The 18300-nt window shown below is 42.6% G+C and overlaps 2 protein-coding genes across 2 annotated transcripts; both read right to left on the reverse strand.

The window, feature by feature from the left end:
* Positions 1-13208: 13208 nt before the first annotated feature.
* Positions 13209-15020, reverse strand: LOC133718427 (outer envelope protein 61-like). Its single transcript, XM_062145263.1, has one exon. It carries the CDS (start codon positions 14812-14814, stop codon positions 13405-13407), a length of 1410 nt encoding a protein of 469 aa, XP_062001247.1. The 5' UTR covers positions 14815-15020; the 3' UTR covers positions 13209-13404.
* A 141-nt stretch (positions 15021-15161) lies between these two features.
* Positions 15162-17904, reverse strand: LOC133718428 (metacaspase-1-like). Its single transcript, XM_062145264.1, has 5 exons — positions 17421-17904; positions 16137-16470; positions 15906-16020; positions 15621-15809; positions 15162-15417 (listed from the first exon to the last, which is right to left on the reverse strand). Exons 1-5 carry the CDS (start codon positions 17812-17814, stop codon positions 15358-15360), a joined length of 1092 nt encoding a protein of 363 aa, XP_062001248.1. The 5' UTR covers positions 17815-17904; the 3' UTR covers positions 15162-15357.
* Positions 17905-18300: the final 396 nt, after the last annotated feature.

Here is an 18300-nt window from a genome sequence, read left to right on the forward strand (position 1 = left end):
GAAAACGCTGCTGGACCTCTTACAGGTCCAGTTTTCCAAGCCTCTCTAGACAAGGAAATTGGACTGATTGTTTGAAGGCCTTCCACTCAAAACTAGCTCTGGAACTCTTCATAATAAATGATCCTTGGGCTTTCTATATTTAATCTGGAAAGTTTCAGCTCATTTGAATTTCGTTTGGTTAGTCTGCCGCCCCTCCTTCCTTGTTTAGCTCGGTTTCTCCTAGCCGAAGTAGGAAAATGTGCTAAAGTTGACTTTTCATGCTTTCATGCTTCCATGCTTCCATGCTTCCATAGTAGGCTTTATTTAGCCTCTAAATATATATTTCGAACTTGTCGAAAATATATAGCTTGAGCCACTGACATTGGCTCAATTTTTCCAAGACGTGCCTTGTCAGGCCAAAATGCTCATTTTGGGTCCAAACATTGCCCCCCAGACCTCGAAGTCAAAGGTCTTCGTCTTGACTGAAGAGGTCTTGAATCAGCACTACTCTTAATATGTTGTCGCTCCAAAACCGCTTGTATTGGCTTGACTGTTTCCATATAGGCCTCTAAATAGGCCATAAAGCTTGAATGCCGTAATCTGAAATGCCTCTGTCATGAACTGACGCTTCCTTTGCCAACTTTATTGCCCCCCATGGATCTAGCGAAACTTGGGCAGGTTGTAGGCAATCAAAACTTTAGCGTGCCCCCCATGCGAAGGAGACTGATTTTGATCGCGAATGAGGATCCTTCTCTTCCTTGGTGGTAGCTTCGCCATGTGTATAGCAACAAGTATCTGCCTTGTTTGCTGGCTCTCTGTTGATTTTCTCAAATGTAGGTGTTGGAGCCGCTTTCCTGGCTAGATCAAGGCCTATAGTACTTGGCGAAATAAGATGCAAAATAGCAAACTGTTTGCTTTCATTTAATCCTTCGCGAGTCTTATGCCAAAGAGGATGATTGGATCATGGCTATCGTCATCATGACGTGTGACCAAGTGAAACCACCATATTTTGCTGCAACTTTAGCATCTAAAACCGCATCGGTTTTAATCATGTTTTATTTAAAAAACATCAGGCCACTATGCTGGCCCTGCGGTGGTAGGAAAAGGTGGAATATCTTCACTGTCGCCTTAGATGCGATTCTCAAGATGGAATAATGACTCATTAATTATCAACTAGGGCCACTCACTGGCCCAGCTAATAAATTAATCTCCAAACATATTTGAGCTATAAATCAAGGCGTATTGGAGAAGTATCTTCACTGTCGCCTTAGATGCGATTCTCAAGATGGAATAATGACTCATTAATTATCAACTAGGGCCACTTACTGGCCCAGCTAATAAACTAATTTTCCAAACATATTTGAGCTATAAATCAAGGTGTAATGGAGAAGTATTCATTGCGACCTAGAAATGGCATCCAAGAAACCATTCGTTATCGATCAGGCAGATGAAATCACTGAGAAAGCCGCATTCGCCTGGCGGACTAACATGAGTGTTCGATGTAGAAGTCAGACCAGAGAGGAGAGAAGTCGACTAATGGGCTTTGGTGGCGGTGATAGTCAAGCGAGTCTAGGTCCCACACCTCGCGATCGTTTGCCAGATGATGCTATGGCCTATTATGGGTTTCCCATCCGTAGTCCCATAGCGGCTCTTCGGCAGGTGCCTGGTGATTTTAGCAGTTGGGGACCAAGGAGGAAAGTGGGCTACTGGCCTACCGTCGCTCCCGAGGAAAATATTTGGTATCAGGAGGTCCGAGCGAGAGATTTGGCCCGATGGGATGCGGTGGGTATCACCCAAACCATCGATCTATGCTTCTGTCTTCCCAATAATACTAGCCCTGCACCGCTATCCGCCGCTCTTTGCTTCTGGAACACCTCCAGCAATACATTCGATTTCCGGTTTGGGCAGATGAGCATAACTCTGCTGGATGTTCTTACCATCACGGGGTTGCCCATTGACTTTGACGCCTATGTGCATGGTCAGTTTGATGGCATTCAATTTTCTTTGAGAATGGATATGGCTAGTCGAGGGCATCATAGCAGATCCTACCCATCCTGGCGCGACTATTATTGTACCCGGCGTGACCATACAGGAGGTATCGCATTCCTGGAATTCTGGCTTTGCAAATTTATCTTTTGCACTTCTTTCAACAAACCTACTGGGCCTTGGAATTCTTCGGCCACTGCTCTCTACAATGGTATTTGTGTTGGCCTTGGGCAACCTATATTGGGTGCGTTATATCGCTCCCTTTATAGAGCCGTAATGCGCCCATTTGATACCGACATTAGTGGCCCCTTCTGGATCCTTGCCTTTTGGCTGCAGATTTATTTCCCTCTCTTCCGTCGCGGTGATATTCCAAAGGAACCTCTAGTTGATTCCCTTTTGGGGAACTGGCTTTGCCGCAACGTAAGGTATCGAGCTCCACCCTACTCCGAGTGTTTTATTTTCTTGTACTTGCTGGGAGAGATGCCAGACCCAAAAATAGTCCTTTCTAGGCGATTCCCTCCTCCTCTTGATGATGGCTTTCTGCCCAGTGGACGGGATCATAGCGAAAGAGCCCTCCTGGCCTTTCGTCGCACCATCTCCTGCTTGGATATTCGTCTTGCCACTGACCGCGTAAGTTATGAGCTCTATGCCCCTAACCACTTTGCTCGCCAATTTGGGTTGGCCCAGTTGGTACCCTGGCCTCTGGTTGATTCTGCCAATTACTACACCTCTTGGCGGAGATTAGCCCCACCTGGGTCTGCCCCCTTTCAAAGTCGGTTTACTTTGATAGTGATTCCCCCTTAGGTCAGAGCGCTGTACCCCCTCAACGATGTAGACGATGATTATGCTCATTGGTGGAAAGAAGTGTCCGTGAACTGTTGGGACCCGCCACATGATGAACTCTTCGTCCTGATCTTTCGTGGCATGAGTAGTCCTGGTTCGGAGGACTGCAAGATTCTTGAGCGCTTCTCCAACCCTGCAGCACAACCCCCGCGACCTATTCTACCTTCTCGCTCATCGCGTCCAGGGATACAAATCCACGAGCCTAGGGCAACAATATGTTTTTGTCTTTCTTCACCATTCCTTTTCCTTGGCTTGAGTATCAATCCTTATTGCTAAGTGCATTTGTTTTATTTTCAGCGTACCACCTGGAGCAGGGCAGCCTCTACTCAGGCCGGGAAACAGAAGGCAGTAGCCGAGGAGCCTCCTGAGGGGGAGTCCTCTGATGATGACGATGTGAGCCATGCTGAGGTAAACTGCCCCAGACTAATTCTGACTTTGCACATTTGGCTTTCCAGACCCCTTCTATTTTCTGAGTTGTGATTCCTCTTCTGTGCAGGTAATTGCTGCTCATACTTGCAAACGCGGTCGCGCCCAAATCGCTGAAGAGGACTTTGAGGATGACGAGCCTCTGTCAATGCGGCTGGTAAGCTCTGGCCCTGTTTAATTTTATTTAAATTTTAGAATCTAGGCAGGATCTTCATTATGTATCTTTTGACAGGTCCGTCAGAGGACCACTGATCCCTCTCGCCTGAGCGAGGCTGGATCCTCAGCCGCTGCAGAAGAGCCAATTCTCTCCCTAGTTCAAGCATCAACTAACCCCGTGGCACCTCTTCCATCTCCTACATCTACAGAGCATCTGCAAGGTCCTACCATTCTAATAACGATCTCTGATGACGACTCCTCAGAGGATGAAAGCTTGGAAAGCCACTCTGAGACTTCTGCCGCTTATGAGGAACTGATGACGATAGAGATTCTCGCGGCACTAGAGGTCCAAGAGGTGAATGAGGCGGGGCCTCATCCTCTTGGTGACCACGTACCAGATATTGACCCGACAGCTCGAAAGGTAAGCAACTGTTGGCCAATGCTTTCCATTTCCCTTTAGATCCAACCCCGCTCTCTGACATTTCTGAACCTGACCAGGATTCTGTTTCTACCGAGGAGGTGGCTGCAAACGCTGAGGGTCCTATCGGCGAGACAGTCACCCCAGAGATGGAAAATGGTACTGACGGTGGTGGTGCCCCCCAAGTCTCGCGAATAAATGAGACAACCGTCGAAGCCGAGGGCTCTGTGCTTGAATCTGCTCCACTTGCCCATGGTGAGCCGCGAGTTGAGTTTCCAGATTGTCCTGCAGCTGAAGGGACATACCAACCTGTTGAAGATGAAGAAACTGAGGAAGCTGTCCACCCTTTTACATTGGTGGTTCGTGATCCTGTGGCGCTTCAGCCGCCTCCTCCTCCTACCAGATTCGAGAGATTGATGAGGGTGTTAGAGGTAACTCCTCCTTCTGCTATGGATGAGGCTAAGATGGTGCTTCACGAACATCTGGGTCCTCGGGTATTGGAGACTGACATCCTCCCGCGAGTCTTGGAAGCTCTAAGGTATCTTCGCCAGGATAAGGCATTGACCCTGCAGCAATTTAGTGCAATTGACGATCTGCTGAATGAACTTGGTGAGGCCCGCCAACGTCAACCGGCCGCGAACGCCCAGGCTCACGACACTCGAGAGGCTTTGAATAGCCTCTCTCGAGAAATTGACATCTCTCGCGGTATTTTAAATGAGCGAACCAACCGCCTGCGGGAACTACAAATCCAAAGGTCTGACTTCAAACTTCGGATCGAGGACCTCCATACCGGTTTAGCCTTTGTTGAAAACGCGATTGCTACAGAAGAAGCCCAACTCGATGAACCTCTGGCTGCTTCTGAAGAAATGGGCCGCAACTTGGCCCATCTCAGAGAACGGGCCACTCAGGCCGAATCTAGTGCTATTGCGGCGAACCTCCGCGTGGAGGAACTTTGCTTGAAATTGAGCTTTGCGGGCCAATCTCTATAGGCCCCCTCGAAAACCGTTCGGTCTCCTCACATGCTATTAATCCTCTCTTTTCCGAGATTTAAGGCATTAATCACTCGTTGAAAAACAACGGTCGTGAAAAAATAATCTCGTGAATAGAACAGTTACCTTCTCGAAAACCGTTCGGTCTCCTCACATGCTACCTCTCTTTTCCAAGATTTAAGGCATTAATCACTCGTTGAAAAACAACGGTCGTGAAAAAATAATCTCGTGAATAGAACAGTTACCTTCTTGGAATCACTAATCTCGATTTACTGACATCGGTTTTGAAATTGAGCTTCATCCAAGGGTAGAGATTTGCCTGAAGTCCCTATAAATAGTTGTATTTAGGGAAGGGAATACTCACAACAACTTTTCTGGAATATTCAAGAAATGGCCTTTCAGTCCTTGCTTCTTTTTCTCCTTCTTCACAAATCTTCCCCTCATGAAATGGCCTTTAGCCTCTAAATTTTAGGCTTTATGGCGTAATCTTAAGCCTGGGTTAGGCCTTATGGCGTAATCTTAGGCAACCCCTTGTTTCTCCTTCTGGAAACCTGCAACAACAATGCCAGGCTTCAGATTGGTTTAGAAACGCGAGGGGGCTCCGAGTGTGGGATCCACGATCATGCGAGATCATCTTTGTCATAATCCTACACGCGGAGCGAAACGGAGAAAGGGAGGACGGCCACTCTGAGGTTCGTCTTTCCTCCTCTGTTTTCTTCCTTCTGGACCCGGCCCGTGTTGTGCCCTCCAGATGGAAGGGGCTTTGGTTCTCACCTCCTTCTCCCCCTTTCTCTTCTTGATAGAATCTTGGAGGGATGAGAAGGGATGGACTCTTTGAAGGAATGGGTTCAAGCAACAGAATGGTTGTTCCTATACTTCACGTCCAACTAATGGTGGTTACCATGGCTAGAGGGGGTGCAGAGACTCAAGCTGATATTCGGTTCCTTCACTCTCTGCCCCTCCAGGAGATAATGGCGCGGCTCAACCCGGCGTTGGATTCCATAGCTGCTGCCAATTGAGGGGGCTCGGGGGCTCCATTTTCTTTCACTGGAGTCTCCCCTTCTCATGGATAATGGTGTTGGCCAAGCCTATATTGGATTCCTCTGCCGCTTCCATGTAAAGGGGGTGCGGGGGCTCCGTTACTCCTCTTTTTCTTTCCCTGAAGTCTGCCCCTCCTTGGGATAATGGTGCGGCTCAACCCGGCGTTGGATTCCATAGCTGCTTCCACTTGAGAAAAGATTCAGAAGATATCCGTAGATTCCTGTTTTGTATTCTAGCCACTTTTGGCTTTGTAATGAATGTACTGCTTTTGGCCGCAAAGCCACTTTATGAATACAATAATATTTTCTTATCCTGATATTCAAATATCCGTGAGAAGTTGAGTCAACGTGTCTCGCAAGGCCCCAAATATAGGCCCCCATAGTTGTATATTGAAAATAATATGAACTTTTAAAATATGCTCCGCATCAAAAAGAGCCTCGCGGCGAGGTTTTTGAGGACATATGTATCTTTTGGATCCACTTGCTGGCTCCCAACTCAAAACTCTTAGCGTCAATAACTCGTTCTTTTCCGAGATTTAAGGCATTAATCACTCGTTGAAAAACAACAGTCGTGAAAAATAATCTCGTGAAAAGAACAGTTACCTCCTTGAAAACCGTTCGGTTTCCCCACATGCTATTAATCCTTTAATAATAGCTTACTCCTCAAAAACCACTCCTCACATGCTGCTAGTCCCTTTTTTCCCGAGATTTGGAATCACTAATCTCGATTTACTGACATCGATTTGACTCCTCTTTGACCATCCATCCAAGGGTGGATATTTGCATGCCTATATCTTCCTCCACATTATAAACCCAAATTTCCAATCCCAAAATCATTTCATCAATTCGAATATTTCTAACAACAATCTTTCTTAATTACTCATCATCATCACTCTTCAATTCTCGCATTCTCTCAATCCATCACCAATGGAACCACAAACCCAGCAACCAATCGAGGATGGAGGAAGCAACAAAGCAGCCGGGAGTAGTGCTAACATGCTTTGTAAGCGGAGCAGGTGGACTCCCACTACAGATCAGATAAGAATCCTCAAGGAGCTTTTCTACAATAAGGGAGTTAGGTCCCCAACTATAGAGCAGGTTGAGAGGATCTATCTCCTGCTGAAATGGTACGGCAAGATCGAGTTCAAGAACATCTATTTTTGGTTCGTGAACCAAAGGGCTTGGAAGAAGCAGAAGAAGAAGTCCATTTCGGATGTTCATGTGCCCATGCAAAGATCAGGGCTTGTTGGTGATGACAATGTTACCAATTGGAAACATGAGGATCAGTATATTAACTTTGGATCTTCTGCACCTGCTTCTGCTTCTTCCGCTGGTGTGATGATTGCTGTTAACGGGCAGATGGGGAACTATGGTGGTTATGGATCTATGAACATGGAGAAGAGTGCTAGGGATTGTTCAATCTCAGCTGGAGGGGGAACTAGTTCTACTTTCTTTGACATGAATGTAGAACAAACTTTCATGGAACAAAGAGGAGAAGATCACCAGGAGATTGAAACCCTTTCACTGTTTCCCGTGCATGGTGAAGACATCTTTGACAACATGAAGACTACTTCCGATGAAGGTGGCGGTCACGGTGGTGGCTCTCACATTTCCCTTGAGCTCAGCCTTTCCTGCGAGGGCAAAGCTGGAAAAAGTTTTCGAAGCCGCTGACTCGGCTTAGAAGCTTCGCGAGTGTAGGAACACTTAAAATTGCCTCCTAAGAGTTGTATTTATTTTATTTTATTTTTTATTATTATTATTTTTTAAGCCATAATTTTGGAGACAAAAAACTCAACATAGACAGTTGAAAGGGCATCCTAAGACTCAAAACAAAACAAAAACAAGAACAACACATAAAGTGACGCAACAAACAAGAAAAAACGTTTTGGACTTAGGGATATTTCTCTTCTCCTTTTGGTAACTCCTTTGGAATATGACCAAGCAGTGAAGAGAGGAACGATTTTGGCAGAGCTCAGCTCACTTGATTGACAGGGGACGAGACCCTTTGTCAGCACTTCTCGTATCCAAACTAGACCTTAGACATTACATCCCATTGGATGCGCCTACTATGAAGAAGATATTTACCCAAAATTCATTTTGACTCTAATAATAAAAAACAACCAACGAAATAAAGAACAAAGAAGAACAAAAAACCGAAATATGAATATAAACAAACAATTACTATTGAAGTGTCGCTAGGCTAAATGGGCTTAGTATTGTATAGTGTTGCCCCCCTAGTGTTGCTAGGCATAGCAAAGAAATGAGTATGGGCCTCAAAAACAAGCCTTCATAAATGGGCTTTGCGAGTGTAGGAACACTAGAATTGTCCCCCATGTCTTATGCGAATAAATTGTTTACTAAATTAATCCCTTAGTGTTTTGACTCCACAGTAATTTTTGGATCGTACTGAGACTAAGATTTTGTCTACTAAACAACCACTGGGCGTGCCAAAATGTTTGGCTCCAATTTTGTTGCAGCTGGTCAACAGTCTCTTTTCTGCGCGGGCGTGCCAGCACCGTTCGGGTGCGGTCGTTGGGGGTGTCCCTTGACCTGACTTCTTTCAAGCAATTGTAGACGAGGAGAGCACCAACCTCGTCGTGGGATTCTTTATGCCTCGTGGTGAGGACTTTTGCTAATCTTCTTGAAAATCACAATCGATACTCGATGTTGTAGATCGAGCAGAGCGAGAACCACTGGGAAGTAGAGAGAACTTGCTAAAGCGTGACTTTAGCTTGGTTGGTTTGCGAGGGCGTTACCCTTTCTTGGCTGGTTCCATAACCGTTGTGGTCGTGGTACTACAATCGGCTCCCGAGGAGACTAGGACCGAAGTACGTTGACAGAGGGTTTGGTGGCACTGAAAGTCGGCTTCTGAAAAGACTGGGACTAGGAGTGTGATCACCGGTAAGAGAAAGAGAAGGAGAGGAGTTGCTCTTAGAGAGACTTAGATCATCTTAGAGATGTATTGATGCGTGAATTGTGTGTTTAAGTGTTTCATTGTAACCTCTATTTATAGGCTATCATGCCAAGGTGTTTAGCATTAAACAAATGATAGTGGAGCATTAATTGGAGATAAGAAATGATGAATTTTGGAGATAAGGAAGCATAATTGGAGATAAAGCATGATGAATTTCGGAGATAAGGAGATAAGGAGGCATAATTGGAGATAAGGAATGATGAATTTTGGAGATAAGGAAGCACTTTCTGCTCCTTTATTCCTTCAATTTTATCTCCATCAAGCACTCAGATTTTGACCATGACTTCTTCATAAGAAATGTTCCACTATGAGTGTCGATCACCCTGGTAAAATTTAAGAGCTTTTTATATAGTGGTTGGGCCGAAAACGCTGCTGGACCTCTTACAGGTCCAGTTTTCCAAGCCTCTCTAGACAAGGAAATTGGACTGATTGTTTGAAGGCCTTCCACTCAAAACTAGCTCTGGCACTCTTCATAAGAAATGATCCTTGGGCTTTCTAGATTTAATCTGGAAAGTTTCAGTTCATTTGAATTTCGTTTGGTTAGTCTGCCGCCCCTCCTTCCTTGTTTAGCTCGGTTTCTCCTAGCCGAAGTAGGAAAATGTGCTAAAGTTGACTTTTCATGCTTTCATGCTTCCATGCTTCCATGCTTCCATAGTAGACTTTATTTAGCCTCTAAATATATATTTCGAACTTGTCGAAAATATATAGCTTGAGCCACTGACATTGGCTCAATTTCTCCAAGACGTGCCTTGTCAGGCCAAAATGCTCATTTTGGGTCCAAACAAAAGCAAAGATACTTTTGAGTTGTTTTTAGTCTTGCAGTTAGGATTATATCCCTAGAGAGTGCAATAAAGCTGCTCATAGTGTAGCAACGTCAGCTCTTTCTCTTCCTTTTCCTACTTATTGGTGGCAAATGGCTTCGGATTGGCTCTTGCCAATTCTAGTTTATGAGTCTAGTATTTGTGTCTTGATTGAAGTGTGATACTCTTCCTAACTGATTTGTGGTGAGTTTAATGATGCCACTATATACTCCTTGATGCAGTATGTTCATTGATTAATGAAACTTCACTTTTGATAAAAAGAAAAAAAGTATAAATGGGGTAGACTAAGCAAATTGCAGTTCAAAGTTTTATAAGTACAGTGAAAAGAGTGTGCAGGGTGAACAGAAAATTTAGTAAGTTGGCAATAGCCAAACTATACTTTTTCTTATCCCTTATATTTGCTCCGTATAAATGTCATGATTCTATTGACCCAGATTATCACATGATCATATCACATTGCAATCTTTAAAATTGTAAATAGACATGGGAGATTCCTAATACTAGGATGTGTTTCCTCAGAATAACGACTACATTGGTCATATTATGATAATCCGGCCAGTTATTTGAGATCGTGCCAGGCCAGGCCTTGCCCAACCTTGCCCAAGGGCAGCCTTGGCGACAGCCCAGGGCCCAAGGGAAGGTGGGGCACCACATATATATATATATAATTTTCAATAATATATGCTGCAGAATATTAAAAAAAAAAAATTTATTCCAGAATTTGAGATGCAATAATTGTGTGTTTTCTTCTTCTTCTTCTTCTCATTCTTCTCATTCAAGCACCATTATAATAGAGTCTCTCACTCTCTCCAAAATATTGAAATCAAACGAATTTCTCTTTAAATTTGGGGTTTCAATGGTTATTCAATTCCTCAATTCATTTTCATCATTTGTCCCTCTAGTCTTTCTCTTGTATGTTTTTCATCTCCCAATCTTTCTCCTCTCTATTTTTTTTAGTTCTTCTAAGGTGATTAGACAAATTTTTTGACATTCCATTATGCAGGTTGAAGTATATATCAAAATAGGTATTGGGTGTTCTTCAATTTTGAAATTATGAATAGTAGAAGTTATATTTCTTGTTTTTGTGGTTCTAATAATTATTCTAAAAACTTGTTAATTCATAACTTTACGGAGCCAAATTAATCTCATAATCATCATCAAAAAATTCTCCAGACCAGCCTTGGACACCAGAAAAAAAAAAAAATTCGCCCTGGGCATCAAGAACCTCAAGACCGGCCCTGGATTGTGCATGCATGTTTTGTGTTTTGGGAGATCAGTTGCAGCTTTGTGAGCGGTGACTACGTGACTCAAAGAACTATTCCAGGTGATGCAATCAGCTGTTTGATATGTTGATTCATCAGAAAATAAACAGCGTACAACTACATTGATTATATACAGATGTGCTTATAAACGTGTCCGTGTTGCCAACAGAGAAACTTCCATTATGTTCTCCCTTGTTTCGACTAACTTGATTATCGGAAACAACAATATTGGTAGACTTCCAAGTGTCAGGTGTGTCTTGCTTGAGCCCTGTTTGAGGAGGCCAGCAGCAGAGCTCATTGGTGGAATAGCTGGAATTGGCTTTCTCGTTTTTTGAAGATGGAGGCGGAGGCCAAGATAGAGGCATAACGAGGCTCGCAGCCTCTGTGGGATTGATTATGAGTTCAGCACTGGCTTTCTCCTTTTCTGGAGATGGAGTTGGAGACCAATATGAAGGCGTAGACCAAGATGGAGCCATAACGAGGCTCACAGGCTTTGTGGTATTGGTTATGGGTTCAACAGTGGCTCTCTCGTTTTTTGAAGATGGAGCTGGAGACCAATATGAAAGCGGAGACCAAGATGAAGGCGGAGACCAAGATGAAGGCGGAGACCAAGATGGATCCATAACGAGGCTCACAGGCTTGGGCAATGAGCCACAGAAATTGAGTGTCCCAAAGAAGTTGCGACAGAGGCGGTGGCCGTTCGTGTAGGTGCATGCCAGTATGGGTAACCTCTACTCGACTGTGGCAATTGGAACACTAGAACACTACTTGTCGTTGGACGCCTGTGGTGGTACTGGTACTCATTTGTAATCTGGAGGAGAAGCGCAGGACTGTTGAATGGGAAGTGAAATTCTTATATTAAACAGATAGAGAGTGATGGATTGTGGGGACATTGCTGCGTGTATGTGGAGGGTATCAAATTCTTACTTAGCTTACTTAAGAAGCTACAAAATGAAGTATCGAATTCTTCTGGATAATGACATTGATTGACACAAAGGCCACTCCTAATAACGTTAGGAGATCGATGTTGCCAGTTTTAAATGGACCAAGTCTTTCACTATGATTGAAATAATAAGTGAAATGATAAGACTACAAATTCTATATTCCTCATGTTCTGAATGCAGTCAAAAGACATAAATTGATCTTCATATATTCCAGAAAAACAGTCCTTTCCCCATCAAGATCATAAACTTATTTTCTCCCTGTCTATTGTTAACAGCATAATTACTCTCAGCAACTTCAATACAGAGTTCTGTTTTCCTTTCAAAATATAAACAAACAAATGAATAAAACGATCAAGTCGCTAATAAGAACTCATAATCATATAACTGCAAAGACGGATTTTGCCAAAGGAGTTGATGACAGATTCTAACAAAGATAAGAATAACAATTCCAGAACAGAACTCCGTAAAAAAGGGCTGTAAACATTATGGGGGGCAAAGAAAATGAATAAGGAACTAACATTAGTTTAAGCTAGTGAACTAAACAGGACCTGCTTGATGTCATAGTGTAAGAGAAATCTAATTATTTAAACATTTTGAGCAGCTTTGAATACCAATATCAATTGCTTCACTACAGTAGAGTAATATGTTATTATGTTTAGTGAATCTACTAGAAACTGGAAGATTTTGCCAACAGAGAAATATATTGAACTTCAGTAACTGCTAAAAGAGTGATCAAAGTGCAAAGATAAGATCCAAAAATTGATATGCCTATAAGAATAACGGTATAACTTCATGCAATGATGCAGTCAAAGTCTTAAAACTGATCATCATATGTTCCAGAAAATCTCCTTTTCTATAAATATTCTCCATCTAGATAGTTTGACTTAATTTCCACCTGTACTATGCATGAATAGCACAATAGGATACTCTTGGGAACTTTGAAACTAAGATTCAAAATGTAGCATTAACAAATGCAAATACAGAATATAACGTCATTTTTCGCCAACTGAACATAAAAAAACAGATCCAAAAGTGTTGAAAGACAACTTCTAATAAAGACAAGTACAACCCCAAAACAGAACTTAGATCTCAGTTGAGCAACACTAGACTCTCCCTGAAATAAGCGATGTATCTGCTTGGTCTATAGCCCTAAACATTGTATTTTTTACTTTTCAGTAAAGTTCTTTTGTATTTGTTTTGGTGTTTCTGTTTTCATTTGCCTATGTTGCTTATGTTTCCCATATATAGGGCAGTACCTTATAAGGGACTGCCCTAATTAGGCTGTTTTATCCTACCAGCTGACTCAACTTATCAACCGGTTGGGTACAAATTATTGTTCATTACACAAGTCAATTCCATATAGATCCCAGAACCACGGAAATGAAATTTATCTCGCAAATGCATGTTCTTTTTACAGTACATATCCCAACTACAAAAAGTCTTTAAAAAAAAAAAAAATTCTACAACTAGCAACCTAGGTACATATTAGCTTTTGACAAGAATTATCTAGAGGTTTGGACTTTGAATCGATCTTTCAAGGATCAAGACCACGAGCATAATCACAATCTAACCACCAATGTATCCCAAGCAATGAAGGATTACTGCTAGAATGAGCATTACTATTGCCAAAATCAAACTGGATTTCCCCAGCAGCCAATTCTTTGTCTTCCTTGCAGCTTCCACTCCTCTTTGAATCCTATCCATCCATTGCATCATGTTGTCCAAGGACTCTGGTGACAAAGAAGACATTGCTTGATGAGCTTTTTCCGCATCTTCCTGAGAAAGATTCAAACCAAATTGCTCACTCATGTTTGCCAACATGTCTGGACTCATATTCTTCATCATTGATGACAACATCTTCCTCATCGCAGGATCTTTCATTTGGTTTCTCATTTGTTCTTGGAAATCAACAGTAGAGGCAGGGAAGCTCGACTGAGGAGTACTTCTCACATTTGGCAATATTCCATGAGAACTACTTTCACCTTCATCATGAGCCACATTCACAGAGGAGTTTTCACGGCAATACTTGGACGAACCTTGTCTGTTAGCATCGAATGATGCTGCTGTTGCTGGGTCATTTTTTAACGCCTGCAAACACTCTGAATTGTTTGACAGAACATCAGAGTCAGCTGCAATTTGAGTCCTTGGAATGTCTCTGTTTTCCTGTGGTTGTGCCATAGAATACTCTGTAGATGAGCTACTATGGTTGGCAGAAGAGACGGTTTCAACTTCTTCAGTTATTTCTTCAATGACCAGTCTTCTTGGTGCAGACACACTGCCCTCTGTACCCAATTTTTCCTTAGCATTCCTCAGAACATCTGCAATAGTTTCATCATCAGGGGAAACTTCATGTGCCATGCTCAGGTCAGAGACAGCATCTTCCAATTGACCCAATTCGCTATATGCTTGACCCCTCCGATAGAGAGCTTTCACATTCTGTGCATCAAATGCCAGTACCTCAGAACCTTCTTTTATACATTCATCATACTGCCTTGTTTTCAAGTAACATGACATTAAGTTGAGTGAGCATGCCATCAGTAGTGATCTTCCTTTAGAGGATGGAAGGCCATTCAAGTTTGTCTTTGCAAGTACGTATTTCTGCAACGCATCGTTGAACTTTCCCTGGCTGTGAAGTGCGTTTCCCTGATTCTTGAGCATCTGAGATGCATTCAATTTGTAACTGACTTGGGCATCAACACGTGCATGCATGGCTGCTATCTCTTCGGGCGATGCACTAGCCATCTTCTCCCCAATCTCAGCCATCTCTTCTGGACGTGTCTGTTTCAGTTGCTCTGCAGCCAGTTTCAAATCTTCAGGCCTCATATTCTTCATGCTCTCTGATGCCATCTTCATCAATTCTGGATTAGCTATCATCTGTTGTTGAATCCTGGCGAAATCAACCGGTGACATCCGACTCATCTGCTCCTGAGCAAGTTTCATCAATTCTGGATCCATCATATTCATCCCGTTGAACATTTTGACTTGGCAGCAGTTGGCGGTGTTGACTCTTGATCGCTAAGAATGGAGACGAAATGGAGAATTTTGGGTAAAGGAAAAGGATTCCTGGAGGATTTGAGGAGAATTAAAGCAAGAGGGGAAGACAACAAAATAAGGGTCTCGATATGATGGAAAGCCCACCAAATGTGAAATATATAGAGGGGTCCTTCTTTTCCTTCTTTGTTTCGGTTTCGGAAAGAAAATCCAGTTGGAAATAGGAAAACGAAGTGTCAAAGAAATAAAAAATGTCGAATATTCGCGTTCGCCTATTTCATTTTCCTTTTGTTAAGAGCAGAAAAGTAACAAGTAAATTACAAGGTACTTCACAATTTCATATACTGGGGATTTCAGATGCATATCCTGTTTCAACAAAAACAGCTTAGGAACAGAGGACAGTCATACCAAAGGTAGGGAGCAGTACAAACGAGAGTAATCCTATCGATAGCAAACATAAATATCTAAAGCCCAACATACATATTTAGAGATATGATGAAGTGTTGATCTGTGTAGACAGATAAAAGATCATAGGGCAAAAGGTTTCGTGTACACATCGAATGGGTCGCTGGCAGTTAATTGAGGCTCCTGTAACAAGCAAAACAAAATGACAAGAATTGCAATTGTTAAGGAAAAATAAATATATGAGAATCGAAACTAACCGGATGCTTATAAACTAATGAGACTGATTTGCAGATGAAGCTTGTTTTTATATAGAAAGCCCATACTGATATAACGACGACTGTCATTAAATTTCAAACCAATACAAAGAATGTTGTGCAAGCCAATACCTGTCTCAGCCCACCACCACCAACACTTCCGCCTGCTAGAAGCATGCCGGCAAGAGATGTAACAGCACCACCACCACCACCACTTCGAATGGTATTACGCATAAAATAGAGTAAGCTCCCATATGTGGCTGCCTGTCCACTCTTGATTGCTTGGATGAAGCAGGAAGTCATGACACCTGTTGCTGGGATCTTGGATAACCCCAAAAAGCATCAATCAGATGTTGTGGAAATCGAAGCTATAAACATTACTGAACTCGAGACATTTTTTTTTTTTGTCAAACTTACTGATTGTGTTTCCGCAGAGGTTTGATGGTCATCACAACCACTGATACATATAACTTCTCCACCACTTGTTCCTTTCCATACGCCTGATGCCTTGTCCCATGTATAGTTTCCACCCCTAAATCAACGAGGGATAACAACATATAAAAATCTTACTTTAGACAATGACCATTCAAGTAGGTAAATATAGAAAGCGAAGCAAGAAATGCATAACTTCATATTACACCCAGTTACCAGTCCATTCTGCAAACCCATGGCAAATCCAGCATGGTGCCACTATTACAAGAATCTATAATTGCATGAAGCTTGACCCGATATGGAATGGGCCTAACAATTGTTGCATTTATCCAATCATCACGAATCATACCCTGGGTTTCGACGTCAAGGGGACAAAGGGTTTCATCATATCCATCAAGTTCATCACCACGATACTGCTCGCTCAGCTGTGAACCATGACCAGAGAAGTAAAACAGAAGAGAGTCACCCGGTTGACATCCTTGTACAAGCCAACGTAACGCCCCTTTAATATTGCTTTTATATGGAATCTTATATGGGTCAGTTTCTTCCTCTGCAGTACAAAATATGTAAAGAATTAACAGTATAAATATCAGAAAATAAGAATAATAAATACAATTTACCAGAGGCTGTTTTCTTTGCTTCGTATTTGCCAAATGATTCGCATCAAGACAAATTTGCGAGCATTTTCGTTGAGATGGACGGATATATAATTTTTAAGTGTCATTTGGTTACCAGAGAAGGATAATTTCATACTAAAAGGGGAAAGGTTATTAGGAAGCTTCTCTGTTTGGAGGTGAAGAAATATTTTGAAAGAAATGACACAGCAGAAGATAACCCCTTTTGTGAACTCCTGATCATGAGCAGACTGAAGAACAAGACATGACTGATTCGAGTGATTAAAGTACTTGCAACGTACTATGAATGACAATAACCAAGGGCCTAAAAGCCTAAAGAAAAACCCGGCCCATTCGTGATCTAAATCATCACGTCATGCAAAACATATCATCATCAACAAAAATTTCATATGCCATACCGTATGTCAGGCTAATTATTGGTAAAAGATTTGTTCATCTATAGCAAGCTGGAAGATGGAACTGTTAAACTTCCATCAACTGATGTATTTTAATTTTCTTCAAAGATGACATAAAAAAAAAAAATGATGGTTGAATCAAGCCATCAGATCAGTAGTCAGCTACATTTAGGCACTGGTAATTAGCTTACCAAATATGATGAAAATCACCCAAAAATTAATCACACTTCTACTCTTATCTTCTCCGATAACTAAACCATGTCATTAGCTTTCTTATATACAACATCTACTTCACAAGATATCCAACTGCATTTCTCATCTAAACTGTCTCCTCATAAAAACTACCCTAAGGCTTCGAACAGATCCATTTCTCAAGTCTCATCCTTTATATGGTCAAAAGAGTCCAATATAACACTTAAATATAAAATTATATATAACAAGAAATGTTCATGAACACGATCAATCCATACCAGTGAGCATGACAATGGAATCTTCTGGAAACTTGAATTTGCTGATGAGGAGATGCCTCATGCGTATGGCGTCATTGGTGGCACCCTTGAGCTCATGGCTCGAGTATCTATACGATATTCCGCAGATCACGGCCTTCTTCGGCCTGTGCACGTTCGGCGGAGGTCCTGGTGATCTGTAGGGGAAGCCGGCGTGTGGTGGTGGGTTTATAAGGACATAGTAGGGTACAGCACTATAGGGGGAGCGGGGGAAGCCCGGAGAGGCGACGCGGGTACTGGCATAGCAGCGGCGGCAGCGGACGGATATCGGACTCACAGAAGGTAGCGGGATTTGGGTCTGGCAATAGCAACAGTCGACCACTAGTAGTCGTCGGCCTCCATAATTGCTCATCATCATGGAATCTGGAGGAGAACTGCATGCACAAGTTGAAGGGAGTGAATGTTTGAATTTAAAGATTTTTGAGACGAACAGAGAGAGATGGATACTGGGGACATGAACTGGCCCATGAGATGCTGGGAATCAAATTCTTCTTATCAAATTCATATTGACAACAACTGCGATGCGGGGCTGTATCTATTGCGGCGGGCATAGTTGCGCACCTTTAAATATTAACCGTTGGTCACATTTTGATTATATATATATATATATATATATATATATATATATATATATATATATATATATAGATATATAGACACACACATGGAGCCGTTCTAAAAAGGACATCCGCACTTTCGTTAAAGTGCAGACGTCGATGCTGCAGCTCGGCTCGGGGTGCGGCGGAGCGGCAGGGCTTGCCGGACGGACCGGTCTGCAGTCGGTGGAGTCACCGGCGACGTGGTTGCAGCGCTGCCCAGAAACCTGCAACCTTGATCTCCTCCC

Source organism: Rosa rugosa, chromosome 6 (genome assembly GCF_958449725.1).
Source record: "Rosa rugosa chromosome 6, drRosRugo1.1, whole genome shotgun sequence".
NCBI lineage: Eukaryota > Viridiplantae > Streptophyta > Magnoliopsida > Rosales > Rosaceae > Rosa > Rosa rugosa.

Bases quoted from the DNA above. Each gene is read 5' to 3' on its own strand.
- LOC133718427 (XM_062145263.1), bottom strand. From the start codon at position 14,814: ATGTTCAACGGGATGAATATGATGGATCCAGAATTGATGAAACTTGCT.
- LOC133718428 (XM_062145264.1), bottom strand. From the start codon at position 17,814: ATGATGATGAGCAATTATGGAGGCCGACGACTACTAGTGGTCGACTGT. The intron at 16,471-17,420 runs GTATGGATTGAT...TTTGTACTGCAG, and splicing joins TTCCATTGTCATGCTCACTG to AGGAAGAAACTGACCCATAT. The intron at 15,810-15,905 runs GTAAGTTTGACA...GGGTTATCCAAG, and splicing joins CCTCTGCGGAAACACAATCA to ATCCCAGCAACAGGTGTCAT.